Consider the following 20,897-nt stretch of genomic DNA (forward strand, 5'->3'; position numbering starts at 1 on the left):
AAAAAAGTCAATTGCGTCGAAAAATTATCTCAATGTCAAAAGAATTCATTTTGTCCCATTTTTCAAAGATTTGTTCATAGTACTATTTTTTCGGAATACCTACTGACATTTTTTCTTGACTCACATGTTTTAAAAAATAAAAGTGCATAATTTAATTTCAATTACTTTTGTTCAATTCGTCAAAAAAAAATCATTTCGTCCAAACCGCATGTCACAAGGACCACTGTCCAGTCACAATCTCGGTTCCCACAATCCTCCCAGCTAAGCCAAAGCTGAGCAAAACTGGACAGCCGTCTGGCTGCCACTTGGTCTTGTGGTTGCGCTCAGAATCACACAAGCTCAGCAGTGCCACCTCCCGGGAGACCGATTCCCAGGGCAATCAAGACATTCGTCTTACGAGCTTGGACGAATTAATTTTCCCAAGTTGGGGTTCGAGATGGTCTGTCCCGCCCCCTCCCCCTCCCCCAAAACTTTGATCGTTCGATTCCGGAGAAAAGCTCAATTTCATTAAACTTTAGCCAACTCAACCCGCAAAACCGGGTCCGATTTTCGAGCGTTGAGGTTGTAACTCCTGCCCGCTCTTGCCACACATCTGAGCTGAGTTCTATCAATTTTACGGACGCTGGCTTCGGGACTCACACTGGTTCCCGGAAGGTTGGAATTTATTTTACAGCCCCCTGGCGGTGGGACCAGTCGGTCAGATTGCCTTTGAGGGTCACCTCCCAGCCATCCCAACCCAGAAGTGATGGCACTCGATTATGGACGATATAAATAGAGGCATAATGAAGCCAGGAAATGGAGCGGAATGGATTGGTTTGTGTTCACAAAACATTCTACCCTCGAGGGAGGTGGGACAGCCAGCAGCCCTTTGGCTTCTTCTGAGGCTGGAAGGGGGTTGTCGAGAAGGAGCTTCCAGGAATGTGGATCTGGCACTGGCTGGCACACACTAACACACATTTTCAATCACTTTAAAGTTGTTAGAATGTGGTTTACCATGGGCTGGTACCAGCTGGAATTGTTTTAATTGGATCTGTTTGTTGGGATTTGTTCTTGCGTGGATTCAGGTTTGGAAGACTTCTATTTTATGGTTCAAAGATTTAATTGACCAGTTATTCTATGAAAATTTCTAAAAGAAAAAAATGTATCACAAAACCAATTAAAAATAAAGTCTTTCACATCGAAAAATTACCTCCATGAAAGGGTGCCAACTGAGAGGGGCACGGGACTCATTTTGTCCCACTTTTCAAAGATTTGTTTAAAATTATATTTGTTTTGCGATTGCGAATATATTTCATTGACATTTTCACAAGGAAAAAAATACCATAAAAATCTTTAAAAAAAAGTACATCGTATCGAAAAATTATGTAATGCCAATAGGACTCATTTTGTCCCACTTTTCAAAGATATGTTTCTTGTACTTTTTTCACAATTGCGAATATATTTCACTGACATTTTTTACAGGAAAAAAAAACGTACCGGAAAATTACTCAATAGGGCTCATTTTGTTCTCTTTTTAAAGATTGTTTTAAAGTATTTTTTTTGCAATTGCGATGAAATAAAAAACTTTTGCAAGAAAAAAATATCTCAATATATCTTTTAAAAACTCTATTGCATCTTAAGATTACCTCTATGCCAATAGGACTCATTTTGTCCCACTTTTCAAAGATTTGTTGAAAGTACTGTTTTTTCGCAATAGCGAATATATTCATTGACATTTTTACAAGAAAAAAAATTATCACAAAATATCTTTAAAAAAATTTCTAATGCCTAAAAAAATTTCATGTTTTCGAAGATTTTTTAAAAGCTTTTTTTGACAATTGTGAATATAAACTTTGAAACCATCTACAATAAAAAAATATACTGCAACATATCTTCAAAAAAGTATATTGCCTTCATAAATTACCTGTATGCCAATAGGACTCATTTTGTCGCACTTTTCAAATATTTGTTTAAAGTACTATTTTTTCGCAATAGCGAATGTATTCATTGACATTTTTACAAGAAATAACACATACTATAAAAAATCTTCGAAAAAAAAGTACATCGTACCGAAAAAATACTAAATGCCAATAGAACTCATTTTGTCCCACTTTTTAAAGATTTGTTTAAAGTACTATTTTTTCGTAATTGCGAAGATATTCAAAGAAGTAATAACTTTATGTCGAAACTTTCCGCGCTGTGTGCATCATAAACCCTTAGAGCAAGAAAAGAAACGAACCTAAATCGCGTAATCCTTCTCGGAAGCTTTTTCCCTCCAAACACGATGCACAAGAAGAAGCATACGGAAGGACCACGAGGACGATACACGTCCGGGGACAGGAAATGAATGTGGAAACAAATCTTCGTCGAAAATGATATTTGTTACCAGCAGCAGCAGCAGATCCGACCTTCCTTTTACTGGGACGACAACGTTACTCGACGACGGAGGTGCACGGAAAGAAAAGTTTTGAAGATTTGACGAACAGGTTCAAGCGATTTTAGTTGGACAACATTTGTAAATCCAACATGGTTTTCACGCAAATTGGCACCAAAGAAATTGAAGTTTTATAGAAATGTATTTGTTTTGAATTCATTAACATAAATGTTGAACTCACTGACAGAGTTTTCTCTCCGTGCCAAATTTGATTTGGGTTCATTTTTGGTGTCTCTTGCGGCGACTTCCGCTGGGAGGAGAAAGATTGCACGGATTAGTGGAGGCCCGGCTGTATTTAGTGGTTCTATTTCCGGCCGGGGACTCTATTGACTGAGTGAGTTAGGCCGGCTTGTTCGCACAAGGCAAGAGTTGTTTATTAGATTATCTGTCGGTAAGGCAATTAGGAGGAGGCGGTGGCGTCCTCCCTTGACTGATGCCCTGGGGCCGACATGGCGACGACAGGACATGACTTGCCGCCCGAGGATAGTAGTGGCAGCTAACTAACGGGGTAAAACATGAGGGTGTAGAACACAAGCCGCTTAAGCCTATTGTGAGCGAATGATTTATAACGGGCAGGGATTATGTCGTTTACCGTTAAGATGGGGTAGTTTTATGATTTCATTTGATTTCATTTGATTTCATTTGATTTCATTTGATTTCATTTGATTTCATTTGATTTCATTTGATTTCATTTGATTTCATTTGATTTCATTTGATTTCATTTGATTTCATTTGATTTCATTTGATTTCATTTGATTTCATTTGATTTCATTTGATTCATTTGATTTCATTTGATTTCATTTGATTTCATTTAATTTTTTTGATTTCATTTGATTTCATTTGATTTCATTTGATTTCATTTGATTTCATTTGATTTCATTTGATTTCATTTGATTTCATTTGATTTCATTTGATTTCACTTGATTTCATTTGATTTCATTTGATTTCATTTGATTTCATTTGATTTCATTTGATTTCATTTGATTTTATTTGATTTCATTTGATTTCATTTGATTTCATTTGATTTCATTTGATTTCATTTGATTTCATTTGATTTCATTTGATTTCATTTGATTTCATTTGATTTCATTTGATTTCATTTGATTTCATTTGATTTCATTTGATTTCATTTGATTTCATTTGATTTCATTTGATTTCATTTGATTTCATTTGATTGCATTTGATTTCATTTGATTTCATTTGATTTCATTTGATTTCATTTGATTTCATTTGATTTCATTTGATTTCATTTGATTTCATTTGATTTCATTTGATTTCATTTGATTTCATTTGATTTCATTTGATTTCATTTGATTTCATTAGATTTTAAGTGTTTTTCATTAGATTTTAAGTGTTTTTTTTTGTTTTTTGTTTTTTGTTTTTTGTTTTTTGTTTTTTGTTTTTTGTTTTTTGTTTTTTGTTTTTTGTTTTTTGTTTTTTGTTTTTTGTTTTTTGTTTTTTGTTTTTTGTTTTTTGTTTTTTGTTTTTTGTTTTTTGTTTTTTGTTTTTGTTTTTTGTTTTTTGTTTTTTGTTTTTTGTTTTTTGTTTTTTGTTTTTTGTTTTTTGTTTTTTGTTTTTTGTTTTTTGTTTTTTGTTTTTTGTTTTTTGTTTTTTGTTTTTGGTTTTTTGTTTTTTGTTTTTTGTTTTTTGTTTTTTGTTTTTTGTTTTTTGTTTTTTGTTTTTTGTTTTTTGTTTTTTGTTTTTTGTTTTTTGTTTTTTGTTTTTTGTTTTTTGTTTTTTGTTTTTTGTTTTTTGTTTTTTGTTTTTTGTTTTTTGTTTTTTGTTTTTTGTTTTTTGTTTTTTGTTTTTTGTTTTTTGTTTTTTGTTTTTTGTTTTTTGTTTTTTGTTTTTTGTTTTTTTGTTTTTTGTTTTTTGTTTTTTGTTTTTTGTTTTTTGTTTTTTGTTTTTTGTTTTTTGTTTTTTGTTTTTTGTTTTTTGTTTTTTGTTTTTTGTTTTTTGTTTTTTGTTTTTTGTTTTTTGTTTTTTGTTTTTTGTTTTTTGTTTTTTGTTTTTTGTTTTTTGTTTTTTGTTTTTTGTTTTTTGTTTTTTGTTTTTTGTTTTTTGTTTTTTGTTTTTTGTTTTTTGTTTTTTGTTTTTTGTTTTTTGTTTTTTGTTTTTTGTTTTTTGTTTTTTGTTTTTTGTTTTTTGTTTTTTGTTTTTTGTTTTTTGTTTTTTGTTTTTTGTTTTTTGTTTTTTGTTTTTTGTTTTTTGTTTTTTGTTTTTTGTTTTTTGTCTTTTGTCTTTTGTTTTTTGTTTTTTGTTTTTTGTTTTTTTGTTTTTTTTGTTTTTTGGTTTTTTGTTTTTTTGTTTTTTTTTTTTTTGTAAACAAGAAACAATAAGTAAAGTATTTTTAGACCAACTTTCACATCAAGTCAAAAAAGAGTTACAAATTCAAGAGCTAAAATCTCCCTCGTCCTAATTAAACCAATCCAATGATCCCAAATGGCTCTCTCACCTCTGAACGGTACACCGGACGTGAATTAGACACAGACCGGATCGGCCGGAGAGCAAGGTGAAGGCCCCAACAATGGGTCAAGCAAAGAAGACCTGCTGCTGCTGTCGTTCATGGTACGGGCAAGGAATCCGTCCATCCATCTTGGCCCATTAGGTGCCTGGTTGGTTTGGCTGGAGTCAGAGAAGGATTAAACGTATACTAAACGGGTTATAAATTATGCCCGATGATGATGGTTGGCCACCGCACCGACCCTGTCCCGGATGGTGTTCCGAGAGTTGATTGAGAGAAATTTGAGCAGTAGATAAAACGATGCCGGGTTTATTTACGGCGCGAAGACAGATTGTGTCCGGAGGGAGGTGCAAACTTTTGACAGATGTTAAACGGTAATTATTAATGTGGGGGAGGCTTTCCGGGTGCGGAAAAGGACATGAAAAACGGAAACATTTATGGCGTTGTAAATCTTGTCGAGCTGGCAGCATCCGCAGAACTTGATAACGTTGTTACAGTTTAAAGTTATCCAATTTACAATGAAGAAGCATGGAGAGGGGGAATGTTTACAACCTACATAAACACGAAATCTTCGGAACCTTCGAAAAAAGTTCGAGTCCATCCACAACATCCAACATCCAACAAACAAAAACAAGGATTAATGGAAGGAGGTCAGCACGTGTCCGAGAATAGCATGGAACGTCGGCTGGACCGCCGTGGGTCAGATTTGTTCTTGCCCCCGGAAGAAATAAACGATATCATCATCGAATTAATGTCCATCCACCAATTCTCCATTTCGGTTTCATTTGGATCGGGCCAGATTTCGCTGGAAGTTCTGATGTGCTACGACTCGCTGCGGGGTGATATGGAAGTTTAGACTGGTTCGTGCATACAAAAGGTACTTTCAAAGTCTAAGCACTGTCAACTGGGGTGAATCGGGACTGCGAACTTAATAAGGACAACAGTTTATAACGCTTTTGGTAAATATTTAAGAACTAGATTGATCAATCTGGATTTTTTCTTCAAAAGATCCATAATTCTGAACCCGTCTAGTCTGCTTCAAACCCCGACCATCACCCATCGGCAAGTGCCAAAGTAACATAATGGTTGGCAGATTTTTTGTTTCCTCCCAATATCGTGAGAGAGAGAGTGCAAAAAACACCTCACCCTCATGGTAAAAGGGCTCGAACAACGTAATTGAATAAGTTTCACTCAACCGAGCCCCGGAACCGTTTGCTACGTCATTCGAAAAATTGTCCGAACCGGCACCCTTTCCTCACTCTCTCTAAATCAGTGTGGGCAAGCCTCGGACTCCCGCTGCTGGTCGATATGTTCGACATGGTTGAGTTGAGGGACATTGGGAACCGTCATCGGAATGTTGGTTGTTGTTGTTTTTTTGAGGTCCTCAATGTCTCTGTCCACAGGACCACGAGCGGAACCGTCGTCGGTGGAATTTTTGAACCTATGAAAAAAAACACGTTATGGGTTGGGGGTCCAGGTATTCAAGGTTATGTAGATGTCCAGGTGAAAAGTGAAATTGTGTTGGGAATTTGCCAACGAGATTTTTTTTGCGGGAACGAGGTTTTTTTACCCGTTCTCGGAATTCCCCAGTAAGTATCAACTTTTTTCGCGCCGATGACACCCGGAATACCGCAAAATATCAGTAATGTAATGAAGTGTGCTACATAGTTGTCACCCACGGGGCTGGCCAGCTGTCCCATGGACCATGTATTCCCGGTTGTGAACAAAGTGTTCTGTTACGGGAAGCAATTTTTTGACATTTTTGGTCCATTCAGCTGAGTGAGATGTTTAGGCATTTTATTGAGCACGTTGAAAGTTTTGTGATGGTTCATTTTTTGGCTCTAATGGTAAAAATCAACCTGTAGCAAGTGCCTCTCATAAAAAAAACTACGAAATCATTGCAACTATTCTGATTTAATCAGTTTTTTTTCTTTTCTGTCAATTTGGAATCGAAAAAAGAAAAAAATTAAGCATAATGATGTACAATACATCTGTGATTTTATACTGCTTTTGTTATTCAAAAAAAATCTTATCCCATGTATGGAAGTTACAACCTGATAAAATTTAAATGCTTGTTGGCTGAGAAACTTTTTATGTCAGAAACGGAATCACTCTGTCTTTATTATCCATTGGCAATCGTCATTCAACCAAAAAAAGTAATCTCTACACGCTTTCTTAATCTATCTACAAAAGAAAGTGGTACAAATGATCATCTCAATCTTTGCCCACTCTTTCACAATAGCTCACTAACTACAATGAATGGACTATTCCCCCTTACAAATCCAACAACTTAATCTCCGCTTCATGTTGTAAATAAGCGTTTATAAATAATTCAATCTCTCGTTTTCTTCCCCTTTCCAGTGCCACATGGCTGCAGTTGTAGCAGCTTCATCATCTGTAAGTAAACTCCCAGAAGACCGCCCAGTGCAAACTTTGCTAACTTTGTCAACTACTGTTTTTTTTTCTTCCTTCCACTCTACAGAACAGTAGTCTATTTGACGGTAGCCACCATCGCCGGAACAATCGTCAGTCATTCGGCGGTCAGCATCACCATCACTATCATCACCAGCATCACCACCACTGCTGCGGGAGCTTCACCAGCAACGGCAGCAGCACACAGTAAGAATATGACAAAAATATTTTGTTGCAATATTTGTTGCTTTACTAAGCAAATCTTAATTTGCTAGGTTTTCATAGACATTTTAAAACAAATCTTTAATTTTTGAGCTACCGTGCGTCTCCACAAAAACTTTCGTGGAAGAGTAATTAGATAGAGGTGCATTGGGGTGACAATAAAAAAAAGTCGTCATCAGGGATACTCACTGGCAACTGTGCCAATTTCAAGCCTAATCCGTTAAGGCTTAAGGGTCACTAAAGATCGTTAAAGTTTGAGAAAAGAATCTTTTCATACAAAAACGTCTCCTTTAAATCGCTAATAACTCATCACGAGTTGAACAATGTTGTTTGTCATAAAATTTTCCATAAGAATCATAGTTGACAATGATTCGACAAATGTTACGCCATCTTTTGGTGAAGTTTTGAAATTTTCGCTTTTCCATGCATTTTTCGATTAGGTGCATGGTGTTTTCTGTTTTGAAAAAAAAAAATTAATGATCGATTAAAACGGCGTTGATGACGAATGCGCCAAATACCCAAATTGACACATATTGAATAAGAGGGCGCCTGCCGCGGGATTTGAATCGGCAACCTCTTTATTGTAAGTCCAGTTGTCGGTCCGATTGATCCACACGGGCGGACTCCAGTCTCCTTTACATCGAAACATATTTACGTTAGTCGTTTTTTTTTAAATTTCAACTTTTTATATATATATATATATTTTTTTTGCCAAAAGTGATTAGAAGATTACCTTTTAAATTAGAACCATTTGTCCATTTCAAACAAATACAAGTTTTATTAACAACTTTTTGCAATTCCGTCGTGAAACTACTTACTTTTCCTGTCATTCTTGAACGACGAACTAGCCTACTTTTCTGTACCAAAAATAACAGAATTGAATAGTAACCCTTTTCAAAACAAATGCTGAAAAGTTCTACTTTTCAGCACTGAAATGGATGCTGAAAAGTTGAACTTTTCAGCACTTGTTAGGAAAAGTTATACTTTTCAACATTTTTTTTTTGATTTGAACGATTCATTGACTCAATGCATGGACATTTGTCCTATAATTCTGTCCAAAGGGTGTTTTTCGGAATTGAAAAAAGCGTTGTACTCGGTGAACCTCCTTAGATAAATGTACGACTGGTGCTGAAAAAATCCTCTTTTTGCAACTTTTTGCGTAAACTACTATTTCAAATAATTCGGCTTTTTGCATACATTTTATTTTTCAAACTATTTTTGCATTACCATATTTTCGTTGAATCTTTGGTATGAAACCTTAACCTATATTTTTAATTCTCCATCTAAAACTGTTTCACAATGTAAGGGCAAGGACAAAAACAAGTAAAACCAAACTTCAACCAGGAAGTCGATGATTGCATCACAAATTTATCTAAATTTTGAAACCCATTTGATTTAGAACAGAAAATCCTTCTGTGGCTTCAAGAAGGAAACAACCGGCATATGCTGATTCCCTTTGGTGCAGATATTTGTTAAACTGAATGAAATACAGAGAATGAATAGATTGACGGCTTCACCTTTAGTGGAAAAGGGACACTTTGTGCTTTAATTACATAAAATTAAATGAGTTTCATAGCCATGTCGTCAGCTGTGTGCTATCTTGTGAAATAGACCATTTTGGTCGAAAATGAGTTAATGATGACGTTTTGCTATACTTAACAAACACTACAAGATGCTTTAACCCGAATTTGGAAACTCGCTTTCGTTTCCCGGATATCGCAATACACACTTGTGATATAGACCAATTTATCATCAAAATGGTTTTGCACACTTGTGACACGTCATACATGTTGTTGGAAAATGATTGATTTGAGCTTATTTTAGTTTGTATGTGAATTCTGTGCACACTTGTGACACGTAGTACAATTTTACTATCGAAACACACTTGTGACACGTGCTTTTCAGATTATTGTTTACATTATTTACTGTATCTTTTAACTGGTGTAACCAAATTAGTTGAAACTTGGAGCGTTTGTTAAGCGATAGTATACGAACCGATTGCTTCAAAAAGTTTGGTTCTATCACTCATAGTTTAGAAATTATTTACCAACAAGTTTTAAAAATCAATTTTCTCGAAAAGTACTAAATGGTCGTTGTCACAAAATAGCACACAACTGACGATGTGTCCCAGTTTTAGGTTTTAACCGTTTTTTTTTTTAATTTCCCGGAATCTTAGGATTTTCAAAATTATTTTCCCGTTTCCCGTGAAATTTGGACTCCCTACGTTCTGTTAAAACTTGCAATCTATTATTATTATTATTATTATTACTATACATATATAAAAAAATATCGACGGTTTTGTTCGAACGCGAATCAGTCCAATACGGAGCGTCGGGTCGAGGTACTCTTTGATGCGTTGGGTTCGTATAAGCCCAAGGAAGGTTTATATGAGCAACTCTCTACGAAATCGGCCGATTTCGACCATTTTTATTTTTTGTATTTTTTTTATTTAACTCAAACTTTGTGGGGGCCTTCCCTATGACCAAATATGCTATTTTGCGTCATTGGTTCACCCATACAAGTCTCCACACAATTTTGGTAGCTGTCCATACAAAAATGGTATGTAAATATTCAAACAGCTATAACTTTTGAGTGAATTTTCTGATCAATTTGGTGTCTTCGGCAAAGTTGTAGGTATTGTTGAGGACTTTTGAGAAAAAAATAGGTACACGGAAAAAAAATTTGCAGATTTTTTTATCAACTTTTTTTTCACTAAAACTCAATTTCCCAAAATACGTATTTTTTGATTTTCGAGATTTTTTTATATGTTTTAGGAGACAAAAATCCGCAACTTTTGAGCCATAGAGGCTCCGTTTTCAAGATATAGCCACCGAAAGTTTGATTTTAGCGAAATATTTGCAGTTTTTCAATTTTTAAAAATAGTGACCATGAGTGACCATTTCTAAAAATATTTTTTTTTTTAAATGTTCAAAAAATTTGCTATAAAATTGTCTAAGAGACATCGAAGATTGGACCTCGGGTTGCTGAGATGGAGCCGCTTTAAGAAAAAGAAACACGAAAATTGAAGTTTTCTAAATCTCACCAAAACAACCCACCTTTTTCTAATGACGATATCTCAGCAATTAATGGTCCGATTTTCAATGTTAATATATGAAACATTCGTAAAATTTTCCGATCTTTTAAAAAAATATATTTTGAAAAATTTTAAATCAAGACTAACATTTTAAAAGGGCAAAATATTGAATATTACGCCCATTTATGGCAACGTTAAATAAATGTTGATCGCAGAAGCTGAACAAGCAAAAAACAAAAAAAGTCAAGAAACAAAATGTCAAGACTAAGTTTGTCGGGTAAGGCTTGTATAGAATAAAATCTTGAAAAGTATAATACTTTACGATAGAAGTGCTGAAAAGTTCAACTTTGCAGTTATCATCTGAGTCCTGCAAAGTATAACTTTCAAGCACTTGTATAGTATTTACTTTTTGGTTCCGTTATTTTTGATAATAAAAGTAGGCAATTTCCTCATTCGAGAATGATAAAAAAGCAAATTGTTCCACAACGGAGTGCTAGAGTGCTGGCGATTAAAATTTGTCCTGCGCTTTTTCGAGATATTTGAGTTTTAAAATTACAGTCCAAATTGACTTGTTAGAAATCGAAAATGTTTAATTTTTATAGCTCTACATCACTTTTCTCCACTAACTCAACTAATTATACTTTTCTGTAGTGTTTTTTACGCTCAATCGATTTAGAAACATTTCTCAAAAGAGAATATATCAAAACAATGATTTCAATATCAAAACATTGCGATTTTTTAGAAAGAGGGTGCGAAATTTTTCTCAAATTTTCAATAAAACCTTTTAAACTTTTTTCCCTTCTTTCCAACCACTTTGGGTGCTTGAGGAAAAATGTTCCCTGCATCATTTCCCATAGTAAAAAATATTATCTGAACCATCAATCCACGTGGACTAATTGTACTCCTTGTACCCTTGTACTAAATATGTACTTCTAGAGAGAATTAAAGTTTGTTTACAGCCGTAATAAAAAAAGTGTTCCAAATTCGTGGATTGCAAGGGACAATGTTTTTCTTTGGAAACTTGATATTATAAATTAAATTAAATTTACCTTCGGTAAATACATCAATCGAAGGATCACAAGAAAAGCATGCAGGTAAAAGCAAATCATTATGTTCAATTATCGAACATAGGGCTGATTTGTAATCTGTTCCGAATATGTGGGAGGTATGTAGCTTTATTTTTTCCCGACCAAAGATTTTCCTTCACCCCGCAAATAAAAGGGGATCCAAACTTTCATATGTAATTGATAGTTTTCATGCTATTTCTCAAAAAACACTACAAACACTTTTGAAAAGCTTATAAACTTAGTTAACTAATTATTAATATTGATTTTTTTTTCTCAATAAATAAACTGAAATCCTATCAATGCCACTACGGTAACATAAATCTTGATGCAAAAGCTCTGGTTGATATGCACTGTTAACATCAAATTCGTGTTTTTTTTATGGGATGCGTTTCCTAAATAGGGTAGAGGACCCAGAAATCGCCCACTTTATGGAGAAGGACAAGAAAAAATCATAGAAATTCAATGATTTTTTGCAATTTATGGTTGATTTTTCTTTAAAACATTACTATTATTACTAATCTTTAGTTTTCACATGGTTTTTGTCATAAATTCATCGGTATTTGTCATAAAATCTCGTTTTTACAATGTGCTTTGAATTGCCTAATTTCGCCCCCCTTGATCCAATTTTCGCCCACCCATGGAACCAGTTTTCGTCCACCTAGAATATTGACGAACAAAAATGAAAATCTTTGCAAGTTTCTTTCAAATGTTGTCATCAGGGGTGACATTGGGTCTGGGGTGGAATTGGGCCATACAAAAAATGCTGAAATTTGTATGACCCAATCTCATCTCAGACCTAATGTCACCCCTGATGACGGTAATCATATATTTATATGTGAAAAAGCATATTTCTCGCTTACTTTTCAAAAGGTCCTGTATGGCCCATGGGTTGTTTTGAAAAAGTGACCATCCATAAACCATGTGGACACCTTAAGGGGGAGGGGGGGGGGTCAGCGATTGTCCACGTTCCATACAAAACAAAATGTATGGAAATTGTCCACGAGGGGGGAGGGGTCGGACATTTAAAAAAAAAGTGTCCAGGTTGTTTTTTGGAAGGTTCGAAACATTATTTTCAAATTGTTAACTTTATAAAAAAACATGAAGAACACCGATATGAGTATTTTTAAGCACTTGATAGACGGCATTACTTCAGTCTGATGGATTGAACAAAAACAAAATTTATTTGATAATGTCTTAACAAATGGTATATTTCAGTAAAAAAAACAAACAATTTAATCAGTTTGAACAAAATGAAACTTAGCAATCCGAATGTGCACTTCGCATCATGTGTTAAGCTTAACCATTTCAAATAACTCAGTTAAGCAAAGGTTAGTTCTTATCCGAAAGTGCCTTTCGCTTGTTGCGTACGGCCTTCTCCTCGGACTTAATCTTCTTTTTCAACGCGTTCTCGATCTTCTTCTGCTCGCGTTCCTTCTTCCTGTTCTCCTTAGCTTCTTCCTGACGCTTCTTTTCTTGTTCTTTTTGAGTGAACTCTTCAATGAACTCATCAGAAGTAAGCACGAGGAATTTCTTCGATTTGTATTCACGTGTGCCTGTGCGTTTCGGTGTTGGCGGAGTGGTTAAGATATCTTTCAGGGTGAGACCAGACACACCCGAGTCGTCGCGATCTACCGAATCTGTCTCATTCGGATTTTGTTCATCGACATCAACATCTTGAGCCGAGTCTTGAGCATTTCCATCGGTATGCTCATCTTCCTGCTGCTGCTCGACTGCCTCGATCGATTCTGGAGAGAACTTGTTCAGCGTCTAGAATATTGTTATAATTTCAATTAATTATATTTAACTACACATTTAATTAAAATTACCTCAAAAATGTCAAAAAGGGCCTTTTCCTCATCGTTATCGAGGCAGACAAATGCACCTTTAAACTTGTTGATACGGTTTACGCCGAGTGCAGAAGCACACTCTCCGAGAGCGTGTTTGGCCTTTACAAGCTGTCGCTGAACATCAGAATCAGACTCGCGTTCTTCCGTTGAATCCTCCAGCATGATGTCGTCCTTAGCTTTCGAAATTGCCGTGAACTTGGTAAGGTCAATTGCGTTGAAATCCCACGGAAACAGTCCCGATGCGCGGAATCCTTTTTTGATGATCAGTCTGGTCAGCGAATTGCGGATGCAGTCCAGCAAAACAGGTGCGAAGTTCTGCAAAGTGACCTTCGCGTTCGGATCGTTGCGACGTAGCTTTGCTACAGCTTTGGGCCATCCGTTTTTCAATGGCTTAAAACAGGACACGTCAGCCGGCTGCATGATTCGGGTCGCGTTTGGGTAGAGTGCGATCAGAATTATTCCCAGATCACGGCACATTTTGGAGGTTTCCAGGTTGATGTGGCTAGAGTGTCCGTCCACAAAATACAGAACGGGTTTTTTCACGCCTCGTTTCTCCAGGTCCGGATTGAGGACGTTTCGGATGTAGTCACGAAAAACGTCAGCAGTCATCCACCCTTTGTCCGATTTTGCAATCCCCCAAGTAGACGGAACGGACTGAGCGATCGTACTCGGGATACTTTTATACGGATAGATGACCGTCGGTGGCACCGATTCCCCAGACGCGTAGAATGAAAACATGACCGTGACGGCCAGTTTGCTGTTGTTTCTCTCGGTCTCGTGCACATCTGGGAGGGAGAAGCGAAGAGGTCTTCTTATTCTTATTCATTTTCTTGTTGTTGTTTTTGTTTTTTGTGCAAGATAATTTCTCTTCCCATTTAAATTTCCAGTCAGTCGTCATCTGCCCTTCTTGACAAAACAAATTTTCTTGCAGCTCATTTCAAAATAGTGCTCAAGATCGTGCATGACTCATGTGATGCAACTTTCTCCGCGAATTTTTTTTTATTCATAACTTATTTTTATTCGGTCCTCTTCGGTGCCGAGACGAGGGTAGGACCGCAAATCATGAATGTGACATAAAAAATAATGAAAATATTTTTTTCAACTAATGACAGCAAGGGTCATTTCACACCATACTTGCAGGACATGAAACCACAGAGTAACACAGAGCGAGCAGTCCGAAGAAATGTCGTTTTATTTTTTGGCTCAATAAGGTTTGCTGGTAGCAGGCGTGCGATGTACCACAAAGTGGAACCAAAAATCGAATGGCAGTAGTGACTCTGCCTTACTCTGTGATGAAACCGATCACTTTTAATTAATCTGGGTGGGTTTGCTGCTTTTCAACTGGGTGCTGAACTCGTTGAAGATCCTCCACAGCTCAGCCGAACTGTAGAGTACCTCCTTGCCTTGTTCCTTCGTGGCTCCACAGGCGTGAGGGGCCAGTATTTTGTTTGCTGCTTCCTGCTTGTCGAAGGCGATCCTTCTGTTTTTTTCCGGAACCGCACCAGACAGCGGAGGAAACTATGCCGCCGTGAGCGCCGGTACTGCCGGACTTAGTTTTCTGTCATTTTCCTTTCTGGTTGCAATAAAATGCAAAACCCGAGCATTGGAGGAAGTAAAGTGAATTCGCTGTGACATGATCATTCTTCCGAGATGCCGGCTTTGCAGAGCGATTGTTTGAAAAACGGTGGCTTATCTTAAATTGGGTACTAAAGCCCTATGTCAATTTTTATGAACAACGGTAAAAAACACGATTAAAAACCATTTCTGATCACTTTTTTTTTCATTTTAATGCAAAAAAAAAATATTGACAAGACAACATTTTTTCGATGGATCAACTATGGTCCCCTTGGAACGAGTTGTCAAGTAGGAGCTTTTCTGTCAAGAAGGACCGCGGGGTTAATTTTTCAAAATTGATTTAAAAATCCATTTCAAACTCTTTGTGGTCGTACAAAGGGTCATTGTACTCAAAAAAAAAAAAAGCTTTATCGCTGTAAACAATAATATCAGCAATCTAAGCTTCATTTTAGGACCCAATTGAACGATCTTAATTTTTAGGCAAATTTTACGTACGATGATTTTTTTCCATAAAAAAAGAAAACGTTCCGCTTCCTTTCTATTCATGTCAACCTCCAGCTCGCCGTTTTTTCCCGCTTTGTTCCTATTTCCATCCAGAGAATTTTTTTCACTTCCTCCACAGCTCTGGTTGTATTGAACGATTTATATATTTAAATACATTGGCTAACTACTACTAACTTAATAAGTCTTAGTTTAAGCACATGCATGTAAGACATTGATGTATAACATTGATTGATTCATGGTCACATTGGTAATATATCTCATGAATATATATTTTAAACTAAATCTTATCTAAAATAAGCAAAAATTGAAAAATAAATAAAGTTAATTATTTTATTTTAGCCGAAATTGTCTCAGTCCGAAAAAACATTTGCAAATTTAAAAACTTTTTTAAATATATTTTGCTAACAAATACAATACTGCTCTAACCAAATAAGAACAGTAACAAAAATTGAAGGCGGCTCTCACTGACAGTTCGCAAGTGGCTGACACTGACAACTAGGTGTATTCTTCTCCGCCCGACTCAGGTACACATTGCGGCTACCCCGCATCGCCAGAACCGCCTTGGTTTTCGGATTCAGCAAAAAGTTCGTCTCGTCCCCGTTTATCATACGATCCGGATCTTCCAGAATCTGTTTGAGGTCATTCTGCTCGATATAGTAATCGATTACACTGTACCAGCCCTTTATGTCCTCCGGGCTAACTTTGGAGCTAGCATTGGTGATAAATTCTGGGGTTCGTATGGCGATTTCAGGGTGGCGCTGCCGGAAAAGTTTGAACCATTTTTTCCCTGTTAGTGGATCGAGTAAAGCAAAAAATAAACAATGGATCGATTTGTTTATAAAAAATACAGAAATTGAAAATGTAAACAAACCTGGGCAGTTATTCTTGAATGGATTCTTTCGCGGTTGAGCAATAAGAATCTGCTGAACGGTTCCCATAAGCATCTCTTGAGTAACCGGGAAGCCACGGCACTGCATGTCAAAAATCCACTTTTGGATTTCATCTTCCTCTTCCGAGGTCAGAATGGACTGCGGACCGGAACGGACAACGTTCCGTGGGTTCATCTTGGTTCGCGAACGAATCGTGCTTTTGGGAACGCCAAAGCGTCTAGCCGCTTCGTTGACGCCCAGCAACTTGCGACGCACTTTATCCACCGCAGCGGAAACTTCCGCCTCCGAGTAAGTCGTCCGATATTTCCCCTGTCAATCAAACATTATTTCAATATATTTTCAATAAATAATTAGTAAAACTCACCATTTTTGTGCATCAAAACTGTTCGAGAAGAAACACACTTTGCATTTGTTTTGCGAGTTTGACAGGTGGGCGAAAACTGGATCAAGTGTTCTCTTTCAAAACGCTGTATGAAAATTCGCCCAGGGCGAAAATTGGATCACGAATGATTTCATGATCCCAGATATCGCCCACTATTTAAAACAAAAAATATCAATAAAACCTTTAAAAAATATGCTCAAAGGATATAAGTGTATTAAAAGGAGATGGTATTTTAATAATCAAACAGGTTATACAGTTAATTTTAATTAAATAATCTCTCTTTACCCTCATTGATATAACTGTCCACTCTAGCCAAATTTCAAAAAAATTAGGCACCATTTGTAAGGTCCATTTTAATATGCTTATTAGATAAGGAACAAATATTTGAAAAAATATACAAAAATCGGTTCTATGTAGGAAATGGGCTAAACTTTATAATAACAACATTTATTTTATCAGACAATTTTATTAAATAGGTTTAAAACAGGTCGGATCCAGTAAGTGGGCGAATTCTGGAGCAGAGCGATTTCTGGGTCCTCTACCCTATTTAATCACCGCAATTTTTGACGCCATCTTGGATTTCAAAAAAACCATCCACATTAACGACCCCCGGGTCTTTTGTGGTCTCTATTGCAAGTTTCTGCTCGAACCTAGGAGTCCAAAGGCTTGAATGGGGAGAGCATCCAAACCTCTTTCTACTTCAAGGAACCTTCCACCCCAGTGTTTGAACTGACGACCTTTGGATTGCGAGTCCAACCGCCGCCAGCGATTCCACCGGAGTAGGCTTGGTTTGGTGTGTTGTTTGTACTTATGGCTTGGAGACGACTCCTACACCTAGAATGACTTAACGGCCTAACAACACCAAGGCCGGGACCGACATTTTACTTCCTCATCCGATGGAAGGTTGGAACAGATGGGAATCGAACCCAGAATCAGCCGCTTACAAAGCGGACAGCGTAACCATTCGGCCACGCACTGCCATCTTGGATTTAAAAATTCCAAATAACTTTAAAGTAGTTTAGGGGTGGTGGTCATACTTTGAATAAGAAACCTACCAACCAAATTTCTGCGCAGGTTCAACTTGAAGGGATGCATGAACTTCAGGGTCTCCAGAAACACGTGCACTTTGATTCTCGCTACTACCACAAATTACATGCAATTTTTGCTTGTATGCAATAGAGAAACCTCCCTAATTCTCCATAAAAACATTGGGCTCTATTTAAATATTATTGAAATTTTTAAAGTGCACGTGTTTCTGAGGACACCAATATTTGTAGGTCAGTGTTATCCGAAGTGATTTTTTTCCAAGGCCGTCGAATAATCGAGTCTGGACTGTATCGCAGAATTTTGTTGAAAACATTTAAGGGGTTACATACATGTAGAAAATCACAAAATTTCATTTTACAGAAATTTCACTAAATTCACCAAAAAGACGATTTTCAATCACTCCTGAAAGTTTCATGGTGATACTTCGTGACTGAACTGAGTAAGAGACGATTTAAGTTCGCAAATTTGCAATGCGCAAAGCGAACTGTCAAACTTTGTAAACGTTTTTCTCTAAAAACCGAGTTGATGTACGAGTGCCACGATATCTCGAGATGGGATTGACCGAATTGGCTGAAATTTGAGGTGAAGACTCCCAAGACATATCCCGTGTGCATGACGAAGCCCGATTTTGAAATTTTGATTTTTTTAAAATACAAAAATCAAAAACTGTCGATTTTTTATATGAAAAACATAAAAATATTTTTATCTTTTTTTTAAATTAAGTTTTTGAAAATCGGCCTTCGTCATGCACACAGGAATGGTTTAACGAGTCTTCACCAAAATTTTGAGCCGATTTGGTAAAAGCAGTGTTGAGATATCGTGGCACCCGTTTTTTGAAACTGCTAACTTAAAATAGCTATATCTCGGCAATGGTAAATCCAAATGTCTTCATATTTATTTTGTTAATAGATGAAAATGTATTTTTTAATGCCCAGCAAAAAGATTTAAAAAAAAGTTTGAATGTGTACTCATCCAACCGCTGACATTTTTGACGATTTACATGTATGAAACCCCTTAAAAACTAAACTAAAATTTTAACAATGTATATTATGATTTTACCGATGTATATTTTAACATGATTTTTACTCTGTGCAGGTACCACCGAACTCGGTCCACGCGAACCGTCAACCGGGGTGGCGGCGGCAGCAGCAGTTGCGGTGGGTCCACCCCGGGGCTCGGCCGCGGCTGTGAGGACTGTGGCTGCGGCGGCTCCCTGGTGGGCAGCAGCCTGAACGGCCACCACAACGACAACAACAACAGTGGCCTGCTGCACCATTGTGTCGACATCGGCGGCGGCGAGGACCAGCTGATGGGCACCGGAAGAGGTCGCCGGCGGAGCAGCAGCCGGGGTTCCTCCGGTGGACGGAGCGGGACCGGCGGAAGTGGCAAACGGTGCACTTTTGCTGCGACCACCACGACCATTCCCAGCGGAGCCCGATTCGGCAGCCGCAGACAAACTTCCTCGGTGAAGCGGCCGGGATCGGTTCCGGTGACGGTAGTGCCGGGGCTGGAGACCACGGCGGCCGTTCCGGCAGTGGTGGTCCATTTTGATGACAATCCGCACGTTACGGTGCACAGTCAGAGCTCAAACAGCAGCACGGAGTCGTCGCTGAGGATTCTCGAGTGAGTTTGGCCAGGAAAGGGGTGCTATTTCATGGAAGTGGTTTAAAAATTTAGGAATGTTTCGAAAAAGGGGCCAACAATTTTTTGCTGAACCTGAAAATCTTTTTTTTGCAATTCCGTCGTGAAACTACTTACTTTTCCTGTCATTCTTGAACGACGAAATAGCCTACTTTTCTGTACCAAAAATAACAGAATCGAATAGCAACACTTTTCAAAATAAATGCTGAAAAGTTCTACTTTTCAGCACTCAAATGGGTGCTGAAATGTTGAACTTTTCAGCACTTGTTTCGAAAAGTAACACTTTTCAACATTTTTTTGATTTAAACGATTTATTGACAAAATACATGAAAATTTGACATAAAATTTCACTCAGTGTGTGTTTTTTGGAATTGCAAAAAATGTTGTATGGAACTCGTTGCAAAACTTGATTTTTTCAGCATTCTTCGTATTTATCCAACTCGGTGAACCTCGTTGGATAAATGTACGACTCGTGCTGAAAAAATCCTCTTTTTGCAACTTGTTGCATAAACTACTATTTCGATGAAATGTTATGGAAGTGTGCTATCAACTTTTTTGTATATTAATTATTCATTATTATTTACTGTATATTCACTGAAAAACACTGAAATCTATGATTTAATATAATAAACAAACAAATAACAAGACTTAAACTGTCATCTAAACTATTTTTTATCAGCTTTCAAAACCAGTTTCACAAGCTTTCATACCATTTTCAAGATAACCCAGCCTTCAAAACACAACAATTTGCTTTCACCGCATGAATCCAGTCGTAAATCACACCGGAAGCCGGAAATCGTTAAAATAAGTGGTAACCGTTGCCGGTGCTGCTGGTGTGCCGGTTTTTTGTTATCTGCCGACACTCAATTTTAAGGTGAATTCTAATTTATTTTTCGTGTTTAAAGCTTCCAAAGCCGATGCTCGTTAGCAAATGGAAAAAGAGAATAAATTCACTGTTTTAGAAGTCGAAAAAAAACAACACAAAAGAGCAAGTTTGGATCTAAATTTTCCCCGAGAGAATTTATGGTCCAGATTTTGTAGGGGCAAAATCGCAAATCCATAGCTGGCCACAAATAACGACAAAGTCCTCTCCCTTGACATCTTTCTTCCAATTATGTTGGTCTGGTCTGACCATGGTTTGTGGGGGACTCTCATCGACTTAGCTGAGCAAATTTATTCGCGAGGAAGTGAATAAAATCAAGAGCTCTTACGACGCTAACGAGTCCAAATTTAAATGGGGAAATAATATAATTCTGAGTGCTTTTTGAAGCACTAAAATTTGCCTAAAGAGACTGAATTTCAGCTAAATTAACTTGGGTAGGATTTAAGTTATAATCATCATTACTTCAAACCTCATAAAATGAATGCTTTTTGAGAACCTTATTCGAGTCATCCACCA

General features: G+C 36.9%; 3 protein-coding genes across 5 annotated transcripts in view; 1 reads left to right on the forward strand and 2 right to left on the reverse strand.

Annotated features, from left to right (window-relative positions):
- LOC120426591 (AF4/FMR2 family member lilli-like) overlaps window positions 1–20,007 on the forward strand; it is a 133,696-nt gene extending 113,689 nt beyond the window's left edge. For all 3 annotated transcript variants that reach the window (XM_039591383.2, XM_039591382.2, XM_039591384.2), the window contains 3 exons: window positions 7,239–7,274; window positions 7,360–7,496; window positions 18,953–20,007. In XM_039591383.2, coding sequence (XP_039447317.1) covers window positions 7,245–7,274; window positions 7,360–7,496; window positions 18,953–19,484 — 699 coding nt within the window. In that variant the 5' untranslated portion in view covers window positions 7,239–7,244 and the 3' untranslated portion in view covers window positions 19,485–20,007. The remainder of the gene's footprint in view (window positions 1–7,238; window positions 7,275–7,359; window positions 7,497–18,952) is intronic.
- LOC120426590 (uncharacterized) lies at window positions 12,846–15,947 on the reverse strand. Its single transcript, XM_039591381.2, has 2 exons — window positions 13,439–15,947; window positions 12,846–13,379 (listed from the first exon to the last, which is right to left on the reverse strand). Exons 1-2 carry the CDS (start codon window positions 14,195–14,197, stop codon window positions 12,942–12,944), a joined length of 1,197 nt encoding a protein of 398 aa, XP_039447315.1. The 5' UTR covers window positions 14,198–15,947; the 3' UTR covers window positions 12,846–12,941.
- On the reverse strand, window positions 15,961–16,985 carry LOC120426592 (uncharacterized). The gene is made up of 3 exons (XM_039591386.1): window positions 16,793–16,985; window positions 16,410–16,737; window positions 15,961–16,325 (listed from the first exon to the last, which is right to left on the reverse strand). Exons 1-3 carry the CDS (start codon window positions 16,793–16,795, stop codon window positions 16,000–16,002), a joined length of 657 nt encoding a protein of 218 aa, XP_039447320.1. The 5' UTR covers window positions 16,796–16,985; the 3' UTR covers window positions 15,961–15,999.
- Window positions 20,008–20,897: the final 890 nt, after the last annotated feature.

The sequence above is a fragment of the Culex pipiens genome, chromosome 1 (assembly GCF_016801865.2).
Source record: "Culex pipiens pallens isolate TS chromosome 1, TS_CPP_V2, whole genome shotgun sequence".
Taxonomy (NCBI): domain Eukaryota; kingdom Metazoa; phylum Arthropoda; class Insecta; order Diptera; family Culicidae; genus Culex; species Culex pipiens.

Excerpts from the sequence above, each read along its gene's own strand:
- LOC120426590 (XM_039591381.2), bottom strand. The coding sequence starts at position 14,197 with ATGTTTTCATTCTACGCGTCTGGGGAATCGGTGCCACCGACGGTCATC. Across the intron at positions 13,380-13,438 it reads CCCTTTTTGACATTTTTGAG|ACGCTGAACAAGTTCTCTCC; the intron begins GTAATTTTAATT and ends ACAATATTCTAG.
- LOC120426592 (XM_039591386.1), bottom strand. Across the intron at positions 16,326-16,409 it reads ATTCAAGAATAACTGCCCAG|GGAAAAAATGGTTCAAACTT; the intron begins GTTTGTTTACAT and ends ATCCACTAACAG.